Here is a 20722-nt window from a genome sequence, read left to right as displayed (position 1 = left end):
CAACAAATACAAAATCACAAACACAGCACTATCACATAATATTATCTGTAATCTTTTTTTTTTTTCGAGGGAGTTTTCCCTGGCGACAGGCTTTCTTCCTTCGAGTCAAAATTATATTTAATTTGGTTCCTAAATGGTTTTTTATTTGTTACTTCCTCTGTCGTTCCTTCATTTTTTATTAAGTCCTAAATATAATTTATGCACAAAATTCAAAAAAGAAAGAGTTCTTTCTCCTTTGCGTTGAAGCGAAAGAACAAGGGACAGGGCTTTCGGGTCATACAAACATCATGTATTGAATTTGTTTCGAATCCAACATAAATTTTTTTCAGGGTCTGCTAACAAACTTTCAACTTTTTCTATCTATTTAACCTATTCGACCCGAACCTAAAACTGTCATATTGTCATCAACTAGCAAACTAAATAAACCAATCTTTCTAATATAAAGTCTTTCTCTCTGTAAACCTACTTATACAACAAATTCTATTAATATCATACAGGCTAGAATAGAAGCAGAGAATTTGGCAAGACGACATGCTATGTGGCAAGAAATAAATCAAAACGATATCATAGAATTCCCTCAATATGATTTTGATTTTCTTCATCGAATAACATTGGGTGTTTATCAGATGGAAATAGCACCTTCGTATGTTCAGGATTATTTAGACTATGAAAGTACTGATATTTTTCAGTTTGATAGAAATCGGCTTGAGCAAGGATTTTTACATTTTAGAATCTTTTCAAGATTTAGAAACGCTACTCGATATCAGCTTTAAATAAGCTTTACAGCAAATGATGAAAAATTGTTGACCAGGGAATTCGAAGATGGGCCGATATTATTTAAGATTTTTTTTAAGAATTTTTTTCGATCTTTTTTAAGTTTGCTCTTAAAAGACTCTCAAACACCTATAAAACAATATTAAAGTGATCTTAAATGATAAAAACTAAAAATATCTATTTCAGCAATCTAAAAAACATTATTCTTTTTTAACGATCTCAACAACATACTATACATCATATTTTTCATATTTTTCCGACTGTTTTCCAAGTTTGACCTTTAAATGTACCTATAACTACCTTGAGGTAACCGTTTGAATTAAAACAATTACATAATCATATTTAGCAACTGTTCGCGATAAGAGTAGTGTGAATAAAAACAATTATTACAAAATTATATCTAATTTATTATTATGACAAATAAAATTATTAGTATTTATTAATTATAAGTAAACAAATGAAATCAAATTGTAAAATAAATAATGTCTTTAGACGATCGGAAATTATAAGTGCGCTTAAGTCGAGTTAATAACGAAAAGACAACTTGCCTCGCTGATAGCCAAGAGCTTTCTGACCAATGCTTGAATTATGCCTGCCGAACGAGCCGAGAAACCAAAGCATTATTCTCCTCCATCCTTTTCTTCCCCTTAAAGGGATCTAGAGGTGGAAGGCGTCAGTTTTCGTTTTTAGCTTATCATTTAGACTATACGCGTAGCTAAGCGCACCATACTGCTCGCGCTCTATCAATTGATCGTGTGCCTTTGCACGGCCTTTTAAACGTTCAAATGATGGTGTAATGTTACACGCTAAAAATGCTCAAATGAGAGTGTGCCTTTGCACGATAAATATTCAAAGGTGGTGTGCCTTTGCACGATAAATGTTCAAGGTCGCATATATTGCGGTATGCATGGCTCCCATCCGATCTATGGATGTGCATGCGATTCGAATTGTGAGCTTGAGAGCAGGTGGCAGTAGCTTTTTGTATTTTTTTGTTTAAACATGACATGTGGCAATTGTACGGTTCTCCTTTCGATCAAATTCTACTCTATGTTTGTTATAATTCAGCTCGCGTCGGCTGGTATCATTCTGCATAGCTTTCATCGCTCGGTTTACAATAATTTTCGCCAATAAAATTATGATTGCGTTCACTCATTCAGCTTATATCTAGATGATTAATACTACGAAGGTTACAAGTTACAATCGCAGAGAAAACGTGAAACGGTTTAAAATTAAATAAAACTTAAATAAATGGCCGGCATAAAAAACCTCGCCGTCTGAGAGGAAAAAGCCTGTCATTTTACAAGCCAAACTTAATCTAAAAAAGCACAGAGACAATATTAAAAGATGGCATAATCGCGTACATTTCGTTGCAATTTCTTTTTCTTCTCCGAAGAATTTTTCGAGTGTCGGCTCGGCAACACTTGATTGTACGGTCGTATATTCGAGAGCGAAGGCTTTATCGGATTTTGTATATGTATACAAGTTGTATTGTATATCGGCTGTTGCGGATGGCATTGTCATAAGAAACCAAAGAGAGAGCGAAGCATGGGTCGCGTGCTTCCCATCTGCCAAACAAATGCGGCCGCGATAATCATGGCAGGAAACCTTTCGGTTTCTAGCTAAACGACGATCCTTGTCGGTCGTAAACTGGCGGGCAGAGGTATCAGACGTGCCCGTCAGGAGGTCGACATATGTACGTGACAAACGGTCGAGACTTCTCGGGTTACTTAGTTTTTAAAAAAAGAAACAACGTGCTATACGCACAAGATATTGAGGGTCTCCTCGCAAACTCGGGCAAAAGTTTAATTGGAATATGTTTAATAAAATTAGAAAAATTATAAGGAAAATTGAATGTTGCGTGCGGCTTGCCTGGCAGAGTAAAGTAGGGTCTGATTAAAACATCGTCTGGTCGGGAGTCTGGGGTCAGCTGGTGATTCGCCCTTCAAATTGTTTGTATCGAGGGGCAATTGTTGTCGCCAGCGTCGTGACCGTGATGGCACCTTTAGCCATGGGCACCTCGGCGCGCGAGATCTCTAATCTACTCTCTGCTTGACTCGTCGAACGTGCCTGGTTGATGCTTCGCAGTAGCCAGGGCCGTACACGCTAGCAGCTCAAAACAATTGTTGTTTTGAGGCTGTTATAAGACTACTACAGATGGAAATTCAGTCTAACGGCTCGGACATAACACGTGGGTTAATCCGAGGCTATTCAGCGCCCCGCGAGTAAAAGCAGAGAGAAAGAGAAAGAGATAGAACAAAAAATGAGACACCGAGATTTAGCAACGGACCCTATAGGTCGCACCTACTTCCGACCGCACGGAAAAGCGTGGGAGAAGGGGTAGGGGCGCGGCCTCTACTAGAAAATTTTTAAGCAACGTCAAACGGACCTCAGGGCTTGACCAGGCAAGTCATTAGCTTTGGCTAATTAGCGCGCGTGCGATTTAAAGATTACCCGAGTTTTTTGTATCGTTCGTTGTTTGTAAAACAAAGTGTATGCATGTGTGAATGTTTACTTTTTATTGTTTAATTTTTTGTATTGGTAATTTGTGTTTGTTATCATCTATCTACAATTAAAATGTGTTTGATATATAAATTTGTATTTAAATTCAATTCCTCGTTACTTTGCTCATCTGTCCCCAACATCGGCTATGAATCATGGGACAAAGAGAGAAATTTGAAATAGAAACACACTATGACAATTAAGACGTTCAGGTACACGTCATCGTCGGCACGAGTTTCGATTTTGACACAAGCATCTTGATTTCATTGCAAGCAAACCACGGTTAAATTATACTCGGTCGTACGGAACAGCGACCTAAAAAAAAATTAATGTAATTTTTTCTTTCTGCATTGCTGGAATTACCAAGCCAATAATCTTTAATAAATGTTTGTCTTTTCTTAAATGATCTATTTCCTTCTGGGCTATTTCTTGGTTTTTTATTTAGCACTATTTTTCATTTTGTTGTTTCTTTACTTGTTTTCTCTATATAATTTTTTGCTGGTGTTATTTGCACTAATTGAGTATTTGTAGCCATGTTGGCTGGGTTTAATTTAAGTATGTGTTATGTATGTTATTTTCTTGTTATTATTTAAACTGCGTAAAAAGTTTACTTAGAAATACTGGGATTTTCAACAGCATTTCATCAAACGTCTGTACAGGATGAGCTTAACAGAACGATATGAGCGCACGTTTTTCGTAATCGTCTAGGTTTTGTTCGTAGGTCGCGCTAACAGAACATGTTCTGAATCTCCATTAATTCGAATTCTCATCAGTTTATCAGTTTGGAATCATCGCTGCTAAATGTTCGAATTTAAATCTTATCCATTTAAATATCGGAAATTTCAAAAATCGAACAACGAAAATTCGAATTATAGAGATCCGAGTTCGAATTATCGGATTTTATTACATGCATAAATGTAGGAATGACAAAGAACCGACACATGAGTTCGAATAATCAAGAAATTCGAATTATTCGTGTTCGAATTATCGAGGTTCGACTGTATACTTTTGATCTTTAGCGTACTCGAGTCAACATACACGACCGTCAAGATATTGAGCTGCTTACCGTTCGTACCTACCTACCTATACCGCCTAGCTTTACACGCATACAACACACACACGCGCACATATATATATATATATAATGTGCAAGCGGGTGCGCGTGTATGTACTACTGTCCCTGTGCTTATTTCGCTCTCCCCACTCCGTCGAAAATAAAGCGACTTTAAATGAAAAATAAATCCCAAGTTAGTCAATTTCAAGCGAATTTTATATGATATTTATTAATACTGTTAATTATACCTGAGAATTCTACTGTATATGTAGAAACTTCCAAACATAACATCAATAAAGTAGAAAGCTTACATTCATAAATTAAATGTTATACTAAATTGCTCGTCCATTTCTCGATAGGAAAAGTTACCAGAGTACTTTATGAAATACTACAAAAAAATTAACTACATTCCGATATCCATTGGAGAACCAACATACTGGCCTACAGATATAAACAAGCTTCTGGATTTGATTGAATTTGCTGTAGTAAAAGGTATAAACAAAAATTATTTTGAAGTGTCACCAGGCTTAGATTTATCATCAGATCATTCGCCGGTACTAATTACTCTATACCACCAAGTATTTAATAAAATAACAATAACAATAACATCGACTGGAAAGATTATGCTCTTTACATAGAGGAACGCATAATGTGCAACGTTCCTCTTAGAACGGCTTGTAACAGTCGGGTAGACCGACTTGGGATTTGACAGAAGAGAGGGGATGACAAAGGCGGATACCCTCTCCACTGGAGGAACCTGGACCGAACAACACCACGCGCCTCATGTGAATTGCGAACTTGGCACGGCACTCTCGCTTGGTCCTCCTATCTGGTCGGACCTTGGAAATCTCCGTGGATATCTATACTGTACTGAGACTCCAACGGGACCAAGATTCTGACAAAATCCCAATTCCCTCCCTTGACCAAACGAGAGTTCGCTAGAGAACTGAGTTCCGCGAGAATAGGCAATGCGCCTATCTCTTCAACGAGCGACATTGATTGAATCTTAAAAATTTCTCACCTAAATGATTGTCGAACTCATTTTCGAATCGAGTACGCAAGGCGGGTGCTCAATGCACGAAAGAGACAACAATTTCCTTTCTACAACTCCAACGAGAACTTTTCCGCGAGAGCGTCGAGTCTACGAACTCGACACTAAACCAACGTGCCACAAGCTAATAATGTAGAAAGTATCATCAACTCACTCAACGTAATTCTAACTGAAACTACTAACAAATGCTCTACTACAATAAGTATAATAGAAATAGAACACAGCAAATCACATCCACTAAAATAGCCTACAAAATAAAAAAGAGATTATTAAGAATAAGGTATCAGGTTTTAATATCTACACCCGTGTAAGAAACGCCGAGAGTTCGTGCACGGTTGTTTAAAATTAAGGAACCGTGATGCTTGGATGCACGTGCCTCGTCTTTTTGCCGCTCCTTGTCTTGCTCATGGACGTGCGCGAGCGCTTTGAAGGCGTACTCGTGGCCGTGATGCCCCATCAGCTATGAGGAGTTATCTCCTGGAGGCTGAAGAGTTGAGCATAATCAGCGTTACGTAAGTTGCGTAAATACGGAAGAAACTCGCGTCCGGATTGAGTGTAGAAGGGTAGAAGGTTTCCGCGGTTGTTTTCAAAAATCTTTCGTTCGGTAAGCGTGCTGCGACCCAAGCGACAACCATATGCGCGACACATGAACCAGGGTATTAGATAAGATATTTAGTGAAGTAAATTATGTAAAAAATTGAGCGACATGTGTGACTGCTGGCAGATCTTATCATCTGTTAGTTTCCCCAACATTTCCTGCCGAAGACCTGTAGCGCCTCTAGCGGAAGGATTCCGCCGTGCGAGGCAGAGCATGAAAGAACCAACACTGTTGGTCCAGCCAGCAAGCGCGCAAGTCGTTCATTCTTGCTCTCGGGAGTTGATGCTTGTAAACCGAAATAAAAAAAAAAAAAAACTATGAAAATTTATACCATTATTTTCTGCTCACCTCACCCCTTTCAACCCGATAAAGAACCAGAACCGGTAACTTCACATAGACCAATTAACCTTTTATCAGCACTTTCTAAAATCTTTGAAAAACCAATCCTAGCTGGAATTAACCAAAGAATAATAAATAGAAAACTTATCCCTGACCATTAATTCGGTTTCAGGTGTAACCACGTCATGATTGAGCAAGTAAACAGAACGGTATCTGTTGCAAGAAAAACCATCGAAGATAAAAAATACTGCACTGGTACATTTCTGGATCACGCCCTGGCTTTTAACAAGGTTTGGCATAAAGAGATACTGCACAAGCTCAAGAAATTTTTTCCTCAACTCCACTACGAATTGTTACAGTCTTATTTACACCATAAAGCCTGTCAAGTTAAAATAATAAAAACGTATCAAAACTTCAGTTAAAAGGTAACACCACGCTAGGATTTTCAAAAAATCGATTTCTTTTTTGGCTTAAACTATAGTTTAGATCCTTAAAAACCATATTCAATTAGGTTTATGCAGAAATAAAATTTAAAAGAGGTGTTAAAAGGGGCGAGGGTGAGGGAATGGAGTAATAGTTTTTCTAGTTGATTTATATCTTTTTGTCTTTATTGAGCTTACTTATATCGTAACAAAATCGAGGGAAAAGCCTCACAGACAAGTTTACAAGAAATCAGCGTGTTCTTAATGACACAGAAAGACTTTCGCGGATATTCGGTCTTACTTAAACGGCAAGCCAAGCCAAACTGACGTGTTACTCTGTTTCTTCGAGCCCCCGATCGCAATGCATCGCTCAGAGCCAGTCGCATGCGTAACATATTTTTCCGGGCGTGTTTTACCCTTATCCCTTCTCCCCCCTCTCTACCCTCTCAGCTCGCCAGTCAACCGGTCCAAGGAAGGATTCATCAACCCTCCTTTCCGTACATATCTAACCTGCATTACCCGGGTGTAAATTACTCTCCGTGAGGTCGAATGGCTACCAGGGTTCAGCCCTCGATGCAAATAAGGTAGTGCGACTTCATCGCAACGGATACGTCTAATGCGCCCGACCACGTTAATAGGTCGAGACACGTCGAGAAGGAGAAAGAGAGAGAGAGAGAGAGAGATTAAATTAGATTAGTTCGTTTATTGCGCCATTGAGGTGGAACCCCGTCTGGCAGTTTGGAAAATGTACATAACAAAATAATAACAAAATTTAAACATGAAAAAAGAGGAGATACAAGGATGAATAGTAACGCATTTAACTATTTGAAAAAGATGAATTACGTGAAAATGCGTGAGTAGTATATACGGTGAGCAGCGAATTTCCAATGGCATTAACAGTAAACTCTAAGAGTATATATGTAAAAATAAAAATAGAATAAAATATGTAAAATATAGTAAAATAAAATATATAAAGAACAATATAAATGAGTTATCAGATAAAACAACAAAATTAACAATAATAAAAGATGAAAAATAATACTAAAATAATAAAGACAATAAAGGTAATAGAGAATAATAAAAATAATAAGAACAACAAAATACTAAAAGTAGTAAAAAATAATAAAAGTAGCAAGAGTAGTAAAGACGCGAATGGCACCTGTTTTACAGAAGGACGGTCTGAAAAGAGGAAAGGTATAAAGGTGGATCGACGTGAGTTTGGCTAGAAAATAACCATTCAATTAGCTATTTCATGAACCATAGGTCGATAGAGGGGTAAGTGTGGGACGACGGATAATTTTGGGAGAGAGAGAGAGAGAGAGAGAAATTAAACTGTAATCGTTGTACAAATCGCAATCGCATCGTCTTGCGCAATCGCTGCGCACATGGGCCAATACGTCTGTCATTATAAGGTCCCTACAATCGACCGCGTCGGCGCTGGGGAAAATCCATATTTGGGCGTCGCGCGCATATGTTTCGCAGCTAGGAATTGCGTCCTCGTTCCTAATCTCAAAAACAGGTCGATTAGTGGAATTACGTTTTCGACATTCCGTGCGGAAAGTGCGTTTTTCCCGCACGCCCGGCAAAATACATGCGTTGAAAATCGCACTTTCCACACGTCGTATCAAAAAATACGGTACGGCACATGTTCGGGAAAGAGTTTCTCGTCTCGTGTACCTTTCCACCCTCGCTTCGCTCGGCCGTAAACGCCACACGAGACAAGAATATATTTTCCCGCACTTGTATCGTAATGTAATATTCCAACAAAAGGTTCAATTCTCCAGTTCAGAAGAGGTGTGTGTGTGTAAGCTAGTACAGTTACTAAGCAACACCGTGCAGACGCTTTATTTTCTTTCTGAACATTTTCGTTCAAATATTAATAACGTGTTTTGTTATTGTACAAATTTTCGAATAAGCAACATGAGTTTGAGAAAAGTCGCGTATCTGCTTACGCGTTGTTTAGGTGACTTCACACAAAATAGCAACGAAAGTTTCAATGTAACTATCTGGTCTGTGTCTCCTAAATATTTCTCCAGTGGCAAAGACGTGCTCGATACCTCAGTATATATTGTTACAAGTATCTACAATGATATTTTTTCAAGTGTCATGAAGCTGATGCAATACTTGGGCTTGACAATCGAATCGAACTGCTATAATTTTTGCGTGAAGGCGGGCGGGCATCGTATCAAGTTTTTCGAAAGATCCTTAATAGACAATGCCAGAGAGGCCCGGATATCCTTTAAATCAGCCAGAAAGGACAAAGAGGGATCAGACATTCTTAAATTAGCGAAATGTATGGTACAGGCATCGCAAATTAGAGGTATATAAAAATTTCAAGGATTTAAATGCTCCGAAAACTTTAAACGCGTTTTTCTCGAAATGGAATTTTTCGAACTTGGCGCTTTCATAGCTTCAATATCATTGCATGGATCGACTTGTAATTTTGACAGTAGCTTCATAAATATATTCTCCATCGAAGTACGTAGCCGTCTTTTGACATTCTTAAAATTACTTGTTTTATTAACAATTTACTATTATTTTTTTGTCGAACATTCATACGTTTTGTTCAGAAGTGTACAGTTTCTAAAAAAATTGGAATAAAATAAAACATCCTATGTACTTCGATAGCTATTTTTTTGTTCCAGCTCTCACGGTTTTCGAAGAATTGGTGCGCCTGCGGTGCACTTTCAAAAAAATTTTTTTCCGCAGATCTGCTGTAGCACCGCCATTTTCTACAAAAATCATAATAAAAAATTTTGTTTTCATACATCAATATGTGTTAAATAAACTATCTAAATATGAATAGTATTCCTTTTCCCATAATCCCGAAAGAATTTCTTTCTGTTTTGGTGTAATTTATTCTCGTATTTTTCGATATATCTATTTTTCAAGAATCGTATCGCGTTTGTCATGATCCAAGTGCTTTAAATAATAACGATTCTTCTATGTCAGTGGTTTGATATACAATCTCAATCCTCCAATGGATTTGTTTTGTAGGAAAAAATGTTATTCCACACGTTTGATTAAAATTTCGTCCACTTGACTAAACTAAATAACTAAACTTCACTCAAAAGTCAACAACTGCTTATGCCTATTTTCTGTTGTTAATGGTGAGATATGTATATTTCTGCTGTTATAAATCTGTGACGGTTGGTATCCGATCGGTGCCATCATCTGGACATAAGGTGCGACCAGTGCCTTTGATTTAAACAATCGGTTTAGGGCGAAGGACGAAGTTAATCCGCCCCTCCTAAGCTGCCCTAAGGTATGAGCTGCGGCGAAGGCTCGAGCCTAAGCCGTAAATGGGGACGACACCACACCGGTAGAGGTGTATAAAAGGAGCGATGGTCCTCACAGAAGCCAGAAGGGAGGATACCGTCGAGCTAGCAACAGTTGCTGTGTTCCGGCCACCGCTTTTCTAAGCAAGTCCAGCTTGCTTGAGCCGGGTGCAGCAGCGCACCATCCGACACCTTCAAGTTGTCAGGCGTTCGACGCCCTCGCTGTAACCTTTGCGCTAATAAAAGCCCATACTCTGACATTAGCATTGAGACGCTTTCTCTCTCCTCCGCCCTTGGTGTCTGCGAGCCTGGCCACACTCCAGAGTTGGCCAAAAATCTATTGACGAATGAATATGTCCTGCTAATTACGATCTTGAAAAACCACGAAGCATGACGTATTCATCTACGGCACCTGTACACATCCCCCATCCCTATCAGTATCTTTCTAACTTCCTTTGAACCGTGATTACTGTTTACTAGTTAATAGCGAGAATGCATTATTTGCACTAATTGCAAAAGTGCATTTCTAAGTTCGCCTAGAGCACTCGAAAAATGTCCTATTGCTTATCACTACTCGGATTCTAACCGAAATAAACTGTCCAAGTCTTTGAAATACTAATACGAAATTTCGTTTTATTGCAGACAAAGACTGCGCCTAAAAAATGCCTTTATCCCAGAAGAGACTCTAAATTGTGAGAATGTGTGGGATTAGGGCAAGCTAAATGAAAATAAACATATACTGTTTAATATAAATCGATCAAATGATTATTCCTAAGCGTATAACACTATTAAAGTTATTGCAATCGTTAATCGAACACAAGTTTGTTCGGTCTGTTCTCGTTCGGAAGTAAAATAATAAAATAAATAAATTATAATATACAATTATACATTGAAATTATTTTGTATGTGAATAGCTCAGCTTAACTGATCAATTTAACAGTAAAAAATTTTGAATGTTAAATACTGTGAGTTGAAAAAGTATGTAAATTGTAAAATATTTATAACTGTAATTTATAGTTTGAGTAAAGGAGTAAAGAAAAGGACTATAAATTAAAACAATTATCAAAGAACGTTTATTTGGCCATTATTATTATTATTCTGATTTTCTTTATAACACATACTCTTACTAACGTGTCAATTAAAACATTTCAGATTTCATTAATTATTTCAAAAATATTTTGCGCAAATATATTATGACGGCCTGAATTAGTCATGAATATGCGTACATATGGTCACGACGAATCGTATATTAATTTTGAAAAAAGTACTAATTTACTTAAAAACGATTTTTAGAGTAAAAATGTACAGTTCATTATATAGATTATTAATTTTATCTATACCTCGTTCACAAAAATTTGATTTACGATTAAAAACTTATTTTGCACTTATATCAAAAATTAGAATTCGATAAATCGGCAGAACAAACAATTTCACTCTCGTGTGATATATCTACATGAGGACAAAATACGTTCTCATTCACAAATATCAAAATATACCAATGTATAAATTTACAGATATCTGGCCATAATTGTCTAGCAGAAAAAATAAAATACATAATTAATTACAATAATTACATTTGCCACATTTAACATTTATTTTTTCTTATAAGCTTTCGTTTTCCGCTTCTTTGTATGTTTTTTCATTTTTAATTGTCTATTTTGTGCTCGTACTTCCTTCAAGGCTTTTTTCCTAGCCTATAATTAAAATCAATAATGAAAATAATATAACAATAAAATAGGATCATATTATTTTAAAAATGTGAAATGTCTACTGATCTGAATATACCTTCTTTTCTTCTTTAGTTTCGTGTTTAGGACGAGCTGAATTTACGAATTTAGATTCTTTTTCGTTTTCACCTTCCTCTCCACTGTTACTTTCAATTCCTTCATAACTATTATCTGAAATACTCTCATCTGAATCTTCATCATTAGTCTCTAAATCATATTCATCATATTTTGGTTCAATAATTCTCTTATAAAATTTCACTCTTTTACCATGAGGTTTTCCAGATAAAATTTCAGGAACTAAAGCTGGCTCTGATAAATCTGCTTTTAATCCAACTAATGTTTTGTAAACAAGATCATGTTTTCCAGATTTTGCCAACTTAATATCTCTTTCAATATTTATTACCTATAAACAGTCATAATGCTATAAATGCAAAAGTAATTTAAAAAAATATACATCATTAATATGTACCTTGTCCAATCTCTGTGGTATGTAAGCATTTTTGAATACTTCTTCATCAATCTGCTGCTCTGGATTCAATTCAATAGATTGGCCTTCCATCATCTGTGACATTTTATCCAGATATTCATCAATATTTTTCTCATTTACAGTTGGATCAGTAATAAAATCAAATAAGGCTTTAACTGACATCACAGCCACTTTATTCTTCTTGAAGAATTCTATAAATATTTTAGTCAAGTTTTATCAATGCACAAGTTTGTATTGGTATATGAAAATCAACATAGCAATGAATACTCACCAGTGATATTTGTACAATCTTTTCTTAAAAATTCAAAAGCCATTGGGTGATCATGCTCAACAGATTGGGATACATCAATTATCACAAGAGATTCTTCATGATAAAGAATATTATATTCACTCAAATCAGCATGGACCAATCTACATTTATTATAAAGTTTCCACATGATTTCCACACATTCTCTGTAAAGTTTTCTAGGTTCTGAAGGCTCTAACAAGACATCTTTTAATTTTGGAGATGGCCAACCCTTGGTACCAATGAAATCCATCAGTAGAACATGACTCTTCAACATAATTGGTTTTGGTGCTTTGATTCCTGCTTGCTGTAGGCGATTCAAATTTCGCATCTCTTTTTCAGCCCATGTGCGAACCATTTTTCTAGGATTACTTCGACAATAACCACGTCGAAAACGAAATTCTCCAGTAACATATTTATCTCTATCTTTGAAAACTAATATGGAGGTCTTGTAGATTTTTATTGCAAATTCTTTTCCATTTTTGGATCTTGCATGATAAACATTAGCTTCTTTTCCACTTGAGATACAACCATTTATTTGACCTATAATACCCTTATTTACCATTTTTGCTAAAATAGCTCTAGTTCGAGGATCCATAACTTGTTCAGCAGTAGCACGATCACTTTTATCTTTCACTCTTATTCTATTATTTTCCATACTTCTAGTTTTTTCATTCAAAACATTTGTAACATTTTGTTTTAGAGATGACTCATAATCTTCTATGTTTATTTTATTTGCATATCTTTGAAATAATTTATCTGATGGCTGAAATGTTGCAACTTTGGTAGAACATCCTTGAAAATTTCTAGTTTGTGAATTGACTTTGAATCTATGTTTCTGTCCAATTCCTTCATCTCTGCTATTCCAATCATACTTATATTCATCATCAGTATCATCAGGTTCATCATCATCAGAATTTAAATTGACTTTGATTAGTTTCTCATGTAATATGTTATGAAAAATTGGTTGACCTTTTCGTGTGTTTGGTCTATGAATATATAAATAAATTAAAACACATTAATCTTATTGGAATGGTCAAATTATGAAATCTTGGATTATTCAATATTTTATTTAGTATTTCAAGAGTTTTCACAATTTATTGTAATATTTTTCACATTTTTGCTTAATGTACTGAAACATGCATTATATTAAATGCATGGAAATAGTAGTAATATTAAATCATGCATACTGTATTAATAACAACAAACTTAATTTTAGTTGTTATTACTTTATTCGAAGAGTTTGCGCTCACGCTTACAGAAAAATTTCATAATACGAAAAATAACACGAGGTAAATAAACAGGGGTTCATATTGGTTTCAGAAAATTATAAATCAACTTACCTTAAGTCATTTTCATCAGCATCGCTGAACTGACCCTCCTCGATTTCTTCCATTTGTCAAAAAGTTTAAAATAGACAATCAAATTATAATTAAATTACAGAAATAAAAACTTTTTGCTGACAATCGTTTAGAGGTTAAGATCAGTCGCCTCCTAAATAAAAGTACACCTAGTAGTTCGCAGTGTCCGCAAGCGCGAACATATGTACAATCACAATACAGACTTATGTATATAGTTGCTGTATGTTTTCATCGCGTGACTTGGATGGTTGCTGGCAAGCGAGTATATAAGCATGACTCTGACCATATAGTTTGCGTAAACTAATATCTTATAGCTCTTTGATGTTTGGCTTAACAACGATAATAAGAATTTCTGAATCATTTGGTACTTATATCTAATACGACACTTTGTAAATGTTTATCAACATTATTAAAGTATTATTGACGAGTTGCTGAGGGCGTGGCCAATTCTTCGACTCTCGCGTATGTCAAATATTGGAGAAGGATAACTTGACTCCAAAAACTAAATATCAAAGTTCAGAAAGAGCCAAAAACTTTTTCCTCCATTTTCATCGGCATTTTTTTCTGGCAAATGATTTCATAAGTAAACTATTGTATAAGGAATTTTATGTAAGAAGATATCGGACGTCAGGCGTATAACAAGATTTTCGAGGAGAATAAATCAATCGTTGTTTAACATCTAGATGTATCGTGGTTGTGTAGAATGTGAGAAAAGATGAAACATATAGGTGTGCTTATTATCATTATAAGCATCTTTTATCACCACACTACAACGGCGACCGCTGATGTGCGCTTATGTCGAAAGTCTTCAAATTACTGTGATAACGCTTAAAAAACCTTTGATATATTTTTGTCAAATACGTGTTTGCACATAATATGTATGTTAGTATAGATTATCCTAACGACAGTCATTGTAGACTTTCGGAAAAGCGGGAAATGAAATAACCACCCTTTTTCCCCTTGAGTAAGTTAAAGTAAAGTATATATACAGTAATAACCGTGTTTGGAATAGGCCGTGTACTCTATATTATACTATATGTAGCAAAATGTTGCAACGTGTGCCATTTGAGTTTTATAATTGTTTGTTTGAGTTTTTAACAAAGATTTTCTACATTTATATTATTAATTGAATCCATTCCTTATTTCTCAGAACATAAACCTTTAAGTCTTTACATTTTGGTGTTACCGAAAATAATGTATTGGATTTATTCAACTTGTATCAACCACTTATTCTTAGATCTTGAATATTACTGGAAATTGTGTAATGTTATAACAATAGTCAATTATACTGATATAATGAATCTTTGAATATGCAGTAATATAAAATTAATTACAAATAAAATAAAATGGCCTATCCATTAACTACACGACAACGGAACTTCTAGCATGTAAAGTTGTAACTTTGTGCTATTATTATGATTGCACAACGAAAAAGCACATGTTCATGAAAAGAAATCTCGTTTCGTGTACCATCATTTTACCTTCACTTCGCTCCGTTAATCGAGAATCTATTTTCCAAAGTACTGCTATTATATTAAGACAAAGAATAGTGCAAACACCAAAAAGTATATGTAGGAATATATTTTTATAAATATTTGTCTCCACTCTGAAAAAAAATACGACTTTCTTCTTGTTTTATAATAATAATGAAAATAAAACAATTGCGATTAGTATATTTTTCACGTATAAATTGTCAATAAGGATTTACGAATATTTGTGCGTACTATCACTGCACACAAACGCTTGGCGGCGTATAAGTCACATTTGCCGCGTACAATATACTAAACATACAATTACTCTGTTTTAATAGTCAATCCTCATATTCACCGTTTTCAAACGATATTATTACATTAAATTTATTTTTTAATATTTTATACGTAATACAAAATACTAGTTCCCGCAACCTCAAAAAAAAAAATGAAGTAGTACGGCAACCTCTTTAACAAGAATTGACCCAATTTTGCTGATTCAAACTCCAATCTCAATAATTAAAAATTTTATATGCTAATAATATAATTAGTTGATGATTAACGTGAAGTTGTAGTGCAAAATTCATACAAACCAAAGTTTATGAAAATTCGGCTTGCATCTTAGCGAAAGAATGCTACGGCAGTTTTAACTTTTAATATTTATACCAGATATTCCTTTTTGTCAACTTCGAAAAAGGGAGGAAGTTCTGTATTCGACATGAATTTTTTTTATGCATGTTCGCGCATATATCTAAAACGGTTATATCGATTTCAATGCGGATAAACTCATTTTAATAGGTGTAAGTTGGTTCCACTTTATTATTAGTTAGATTAACGCATGTATGCAAAATAAAATCACATAATGTTTATTTTTTCGATCGAGAAAAACGAAATCTTGAGTTCTCAACATTTGTCTGAGCGATACTTGCTACATTTGTCTTACGTTCGCCTGGTCGGAAATCGTAATAGGGAAAAGAGAAAACAACAGAAAAAATGTTGATGCCCAATGTGGCTGATTGTCATCAATCGACGTCGAAAGCATTTTGTTACAGGGCTCACTGAAATATGGACTTAAAATACGCCAAGATGTGTTTAGTCTTTGCTAGCATACTAAAAAATAAAAACATAAATTTAACCAGCAGTAAATCAATGCAAGTAAAATTGTACAGGACCAGCGCCCAATCAGCAATCTGACAATCAGCGAAGATATCGATTGAACCACAATATTCAGCGAAATAGACATACGCATGCTCGAGCGCTGGAGTTTCCTAACGTTATGCGTAATTTGAACTTGAAAAAAATAATAAAGTACCATTTAAGATAATGAATCAAAATGGTCCATCGCTGTAACGCCATTGTGTACGGATCGAAACGTAGATGTTTCGATAGTAGAATCGAATTTGGAAGATATTGACAAAATTAGGTTTCTTTTGTACTTACTCACGAATCGGACGGCTGTGGGTCAACTCTGAGGTTAATTATTAAACATGCACTTTATAAAGGACTTGACAAAACTCCAATTTCCTTGTAATGCCTAATTGTGTAGAGAGAAGAGGACAGGTAGCTTATAGTTCCAAAAAAAGAAAATGGATGCTTGCTTCTATATTCGTTGACAGACGTTAGCTTTCGAAGAACCACTAGGTCGTTGGACTGCAAGACGATTCTGATCTGTTCTTAGACAAACATAGAACGAACTGCTCTTAGATTATTAATTATATTTTTCAAGACTCACTAAATAATGGCAATGTGCATTGGTGTATGAATTATCCACATTATATTCGGACGATGTTTTACTTGCGTCAGACCTATAGTCATACTGTTTGAAACAATTTTTAACTACAATCAAACGTAGGTGTTAATGAATTTGTTAGATGAGATCTCAATTGGAATCTCGTTGATTTCAAATTAGTATTGTTTTCAAAAAGTATTATAAGATTTTTTCCAAGATCTCATATTCTTTGGGGCCATGAATACAATATCTGTTGAGATCTCATTAGAGGGTTTTCCGTTTCGTATAAGGTCATAACAGATTTGTCCGAATGTTTCACTCAACGCCAATTTGATGTTCATGAAATTTTAAAATAGAAAACATAAATTTTGCAGATGAAATATTAATTGAGATTTCATCTATTTTTAGTAAGATCAAATACGGAACCCCTGGTTTTTTATAGGCTTTCATTACGACTGCGGAAGTAAAACGTGAATGCTTTAGAATGCAGTAGCACGATGGTTCTCAAGAAAACAAGGTATAGAATACTTTTCCTGACGGGATTGACACAAAAGTGATGGGTCATTCCACGTCCATCTCTAGACCACATTAAGCTAAGACGTAACCAATAAATAATTAGTATAGAATTATTATATGGCGTGCTGGAATAGTTATAACGACACAAAGAATATCTATTTCGTTAATTTTTTTGTACGTAATCAATTGCACTTTATACATATGTCAATTATTAGGAAATTGTATGTAAATATTTTGATCCTGTCAATAATTACGCAGCAAATTAAAAACACTTATTGTTTATTGAAATAACGTTTCTATTAACAATAAATGATAACCAATCGCTCTAAAATGTGATTTTTTATATTCTAACATGTTTAGATAAATGTATCATTGAGCTTTACGGAAAGAATCAGGTATATGTTGTAAGAATTTCATTTGCACGCATCCATATAAAGATATTATGAATTTTGCCTTCGGTTACGTTTCTCCATAGCTATAACCGCACTTTGATGCCCTTTTTCTTTTATTTTATTATTATTAAAAGCACCTTTGGTTCACAGATAATAGATCATAATAGTAAGCACTAACAAAAATAAACTTTTAATTTTCAATTTTGATAGGAACGAATTCGAATATCTCAACTTTGGTGTTCACTGTGTTTCAACTCTTCTATTTTCATTAACTAGTAGAATAGTGGATTTTGAGTAGACCAATAAAACTTTAGTTTTAACAATTACAAGTACCTAGGTGCTAGGTAATACTAACAATTATATAAATAAAAAGGTATCAAATAGCGAATCATGCTCGAAGTCCACCAATAAAAATGCATGAATAGATAACGTCTACTCATGCATTTTTATTTCTTATTTATTTTACTATTAGAAATATATTACGGACTTATTTTAAATAAAGTTTACGATTAATTGATAAATAGTTGTACCAATATGTACCGCTTATTATCTTCAAAAAGTATTTTAACTTTCTCATCTTTGTAAATGAATTTTACGCTTTAGATGGTGGTACCTTAAATGTGTAACCGCAATGTGGATTGGAATGACATTTATTTATCATAATGAACACGTAAGATAACGTAAATGTTTCAAACGAAATTTTGAAACATTTCTTTTTCTTTAGCAACCTAAAATTAGCAAAAGTTCTAAAATCTTGATCCTCTTATGTATGTTCCACACCCCACAATACAAGTGCACGGATTAAATAGACGGATGAAATATAATAACTGGTAGAATGCAAAATTATATTAAATATATAGTTCATAAAGAAATACTATATACGTTTTGTAGAGGCTTTATAACAAATGAACTCACCCTCGACTCCAGGACCAATCTTTCGACTTCAACTGCTCTCCTTTGTCTAACGCTTTCTTTCCTAAATCTCACAAATAGTCATAAATCTTCTTATTCCAGAAGCTACACTCTATATTCTAGATTACAAAGAAATGGTTCAGTTTCTTTTACTTTAGAATCAATTTGAATATTACAATATATGCAAATCTAAAGTAGTGTATTGCCGAGAAGATGTACGAAGAAGCTTTAGTGACGAAATGAAAGTTGTAGAAGACAAGCCGAAGACAAGTTTTGTACTATAAATGAATTGCTTTTGATGCAATTCATTTTTATTAATTTTTATGCATGAATCGATATTATCGTAATCTGATTGTATTAACATGTCATATGTTGAGCTCAGTCAGTTACTTTAGAAAACTATAGATCAAGTGAGTTACAGAATAAGATTTTATTAACTAACGTTTCGAACTGTTTTTCCGTATTTCTGTAAAATTTCATGATTTTTCGAAATAACTGAATGTTGACCAATAAAAATTGATATTAACTACGTCTAATTCTAATATTCCTATTGTCTATTAAACTAATGAAATACTAAAAGATCACTAGCCTGCATCTTCTACTTTTGCGTTTGATAGGAACTTTTACTTGTTCTTCACTTGAGTATAATTTGGATTTGACGTTAAAAACAATAAGGAATTTGAATATCATTAAAATCCATGTAAAAATTAAGATTTAACATCGCTACCGTGCTTATAGTAAATATACATCATAAAATAAAGTTTTCTAAGAACAATCGCTCAAGGGATTTCTCTTGTTTTTTAAACGTCTTTTTAAAATTGTTTAAGAACTCAATTTGAAGTTAATTAAGTCGATTCAATGCATCAAAATGATAAGCTTGTTGTGTCCAAATTATATTGTACACTGATCTTAGTTGTATACCACTGCGTTAAGTTTCGTAGTATATAGCGTTCGAAACTTTTCTAATTTATCACAAATTTATACTAATTTTAGTCCAAAATAATTTTTAACCTTATTAACAATAGGAAAAATCTTCAATTCTTCTATTACCGACTGTCACTTAAGTCGAACTCGGATTTAGGTGCCAACAAATATTTAATTATATCACTTTACAATTAAACAAATTATCAATAATATAAGAATACTAGTAGCATGTACAAGAATCTGATTGATTTAAAATCCCTCTACTGTTGATCTAGAGAAGAGAATGACACATACGTACTTTTACTTTGTACGTGAACGCAAAGCGATGCCGCCCAGCAGTAGTTCTCATGATGACACGATACATCTTTATCTATATACGGATCCCTTTTCCTATAAAGATTAAAAAAAACTCAGTTTTCTCTTTCTCAATTGAACAATAATTACTGTTGTTACAATATTCCAGGCTTGAGGGTATACTGGTTAAATACAGCGTAATGATCAACTGATCAATGATCAAAGATGTTTTGAAAAATATTAAATAAAGTCTCATTCCAGTTTTCTCGATGCATATTATTTCGGATGCTGGTGTATCCATTCCTTACTCTCACTGACAGTGAATTTGCCGATAAGGCATGTATGTTTTATTTTTACGAAACATGATCATCAATTTGGTGTCCATGAGATAATGATCCATTATTGTCGTTCTTTACGGACAATTTATTAAAAATTGTCCATATAAGTAATTTCAACTACTCTAATAGATTTTGTGATTAATTTTAATTATATAAAAATTTTTTTAGGATAGTAATTGATCCTGATAACGGATTATACTTTATACGTATAATGTTTTATGTACAAAAATAATTATCCAAACTAGAAAATGACCCTACATCACGTATCAATT

General features: G+C 34.3%; 1 protein-coding gene across 1 annotated transcript; it reads right to left on the bottom strand.

Annotated features, from left to right (window-relative positions):
* Nucleotides 1–11084: 11084 nt before the first annotated feature.
* On the bottom strand, nt 11085–14163 carry LOC131673531 (serine/threonine-protein kinase RIO1). The gene is made up of 5 exons (XM_058951578.1): nt 13859–14163; nt 12501–13504; nt 12212–12420; nt 11801–12145; nt 11085–11709 (listed from the first exon to the last, which is right to left on the bottom strand). Exons 1-5 carry the CDS (start codon nt 13909–13911, stop codon nt 11608–11610), a joined length of 1713 nt encoding a protein of 570 aa, XP_058807561.1. The 5' UTR covers nt 13912–14163; the 3' UTR covers nt 11085–11607.
* Nucleotides 14164–20722: the final 6559 nt, after the last annotated feature.

Source organism: Phymastichus coffea, unplaced genomic scaffold (assembly GCF_024137745.1).
Source record: "Phymastichus coffea isolate CEN01 unplaced genomic scaffold, Cenicafe_Pcof_1.1 PCOF00183, whole genome shotgun sequence".
Taxonomy (NCBI): domain Eukaryota; kingdom Metazoa; phylum Arthropoda; class Insecta; order Hymenoptera; family Eulophidae; genus Phymastichus; species Phymastichus coffea.
The sequence above is the reverse complement of the archived record's forward strand: the minus strand, read 5'-3'. Positions and strand labels throughout refer to the sequence as shown.

What these genes read in the sequence shown, in the direction of transcription:
- LOC131673531 (XM_058951578.1), bottom strand. Translation starts at nt 13,911, where the DNA reads ATGGAAGAAATCGAGGAGGGTCAGTTCAGCGATGCTGATGAAAATGAC. An exon ending in GCTGATGAAAATGACTTAAG is followed by an intron (nt 13,505 to 13,858) that starts GTAAGTTGATTT and finishes ATATATTCATAG; the next exon opens with ACCAAACACACGAAAAGGTC. An exon ending in AAACTAAAGAAGAAAAGAAG is followed by an intron (nt 11,710 to 11,800) that starts GTATATTCAGAT and finishes TTTTAATTATAG; the next exon opens with GCTAGGAAAAAAGCCTTGAA.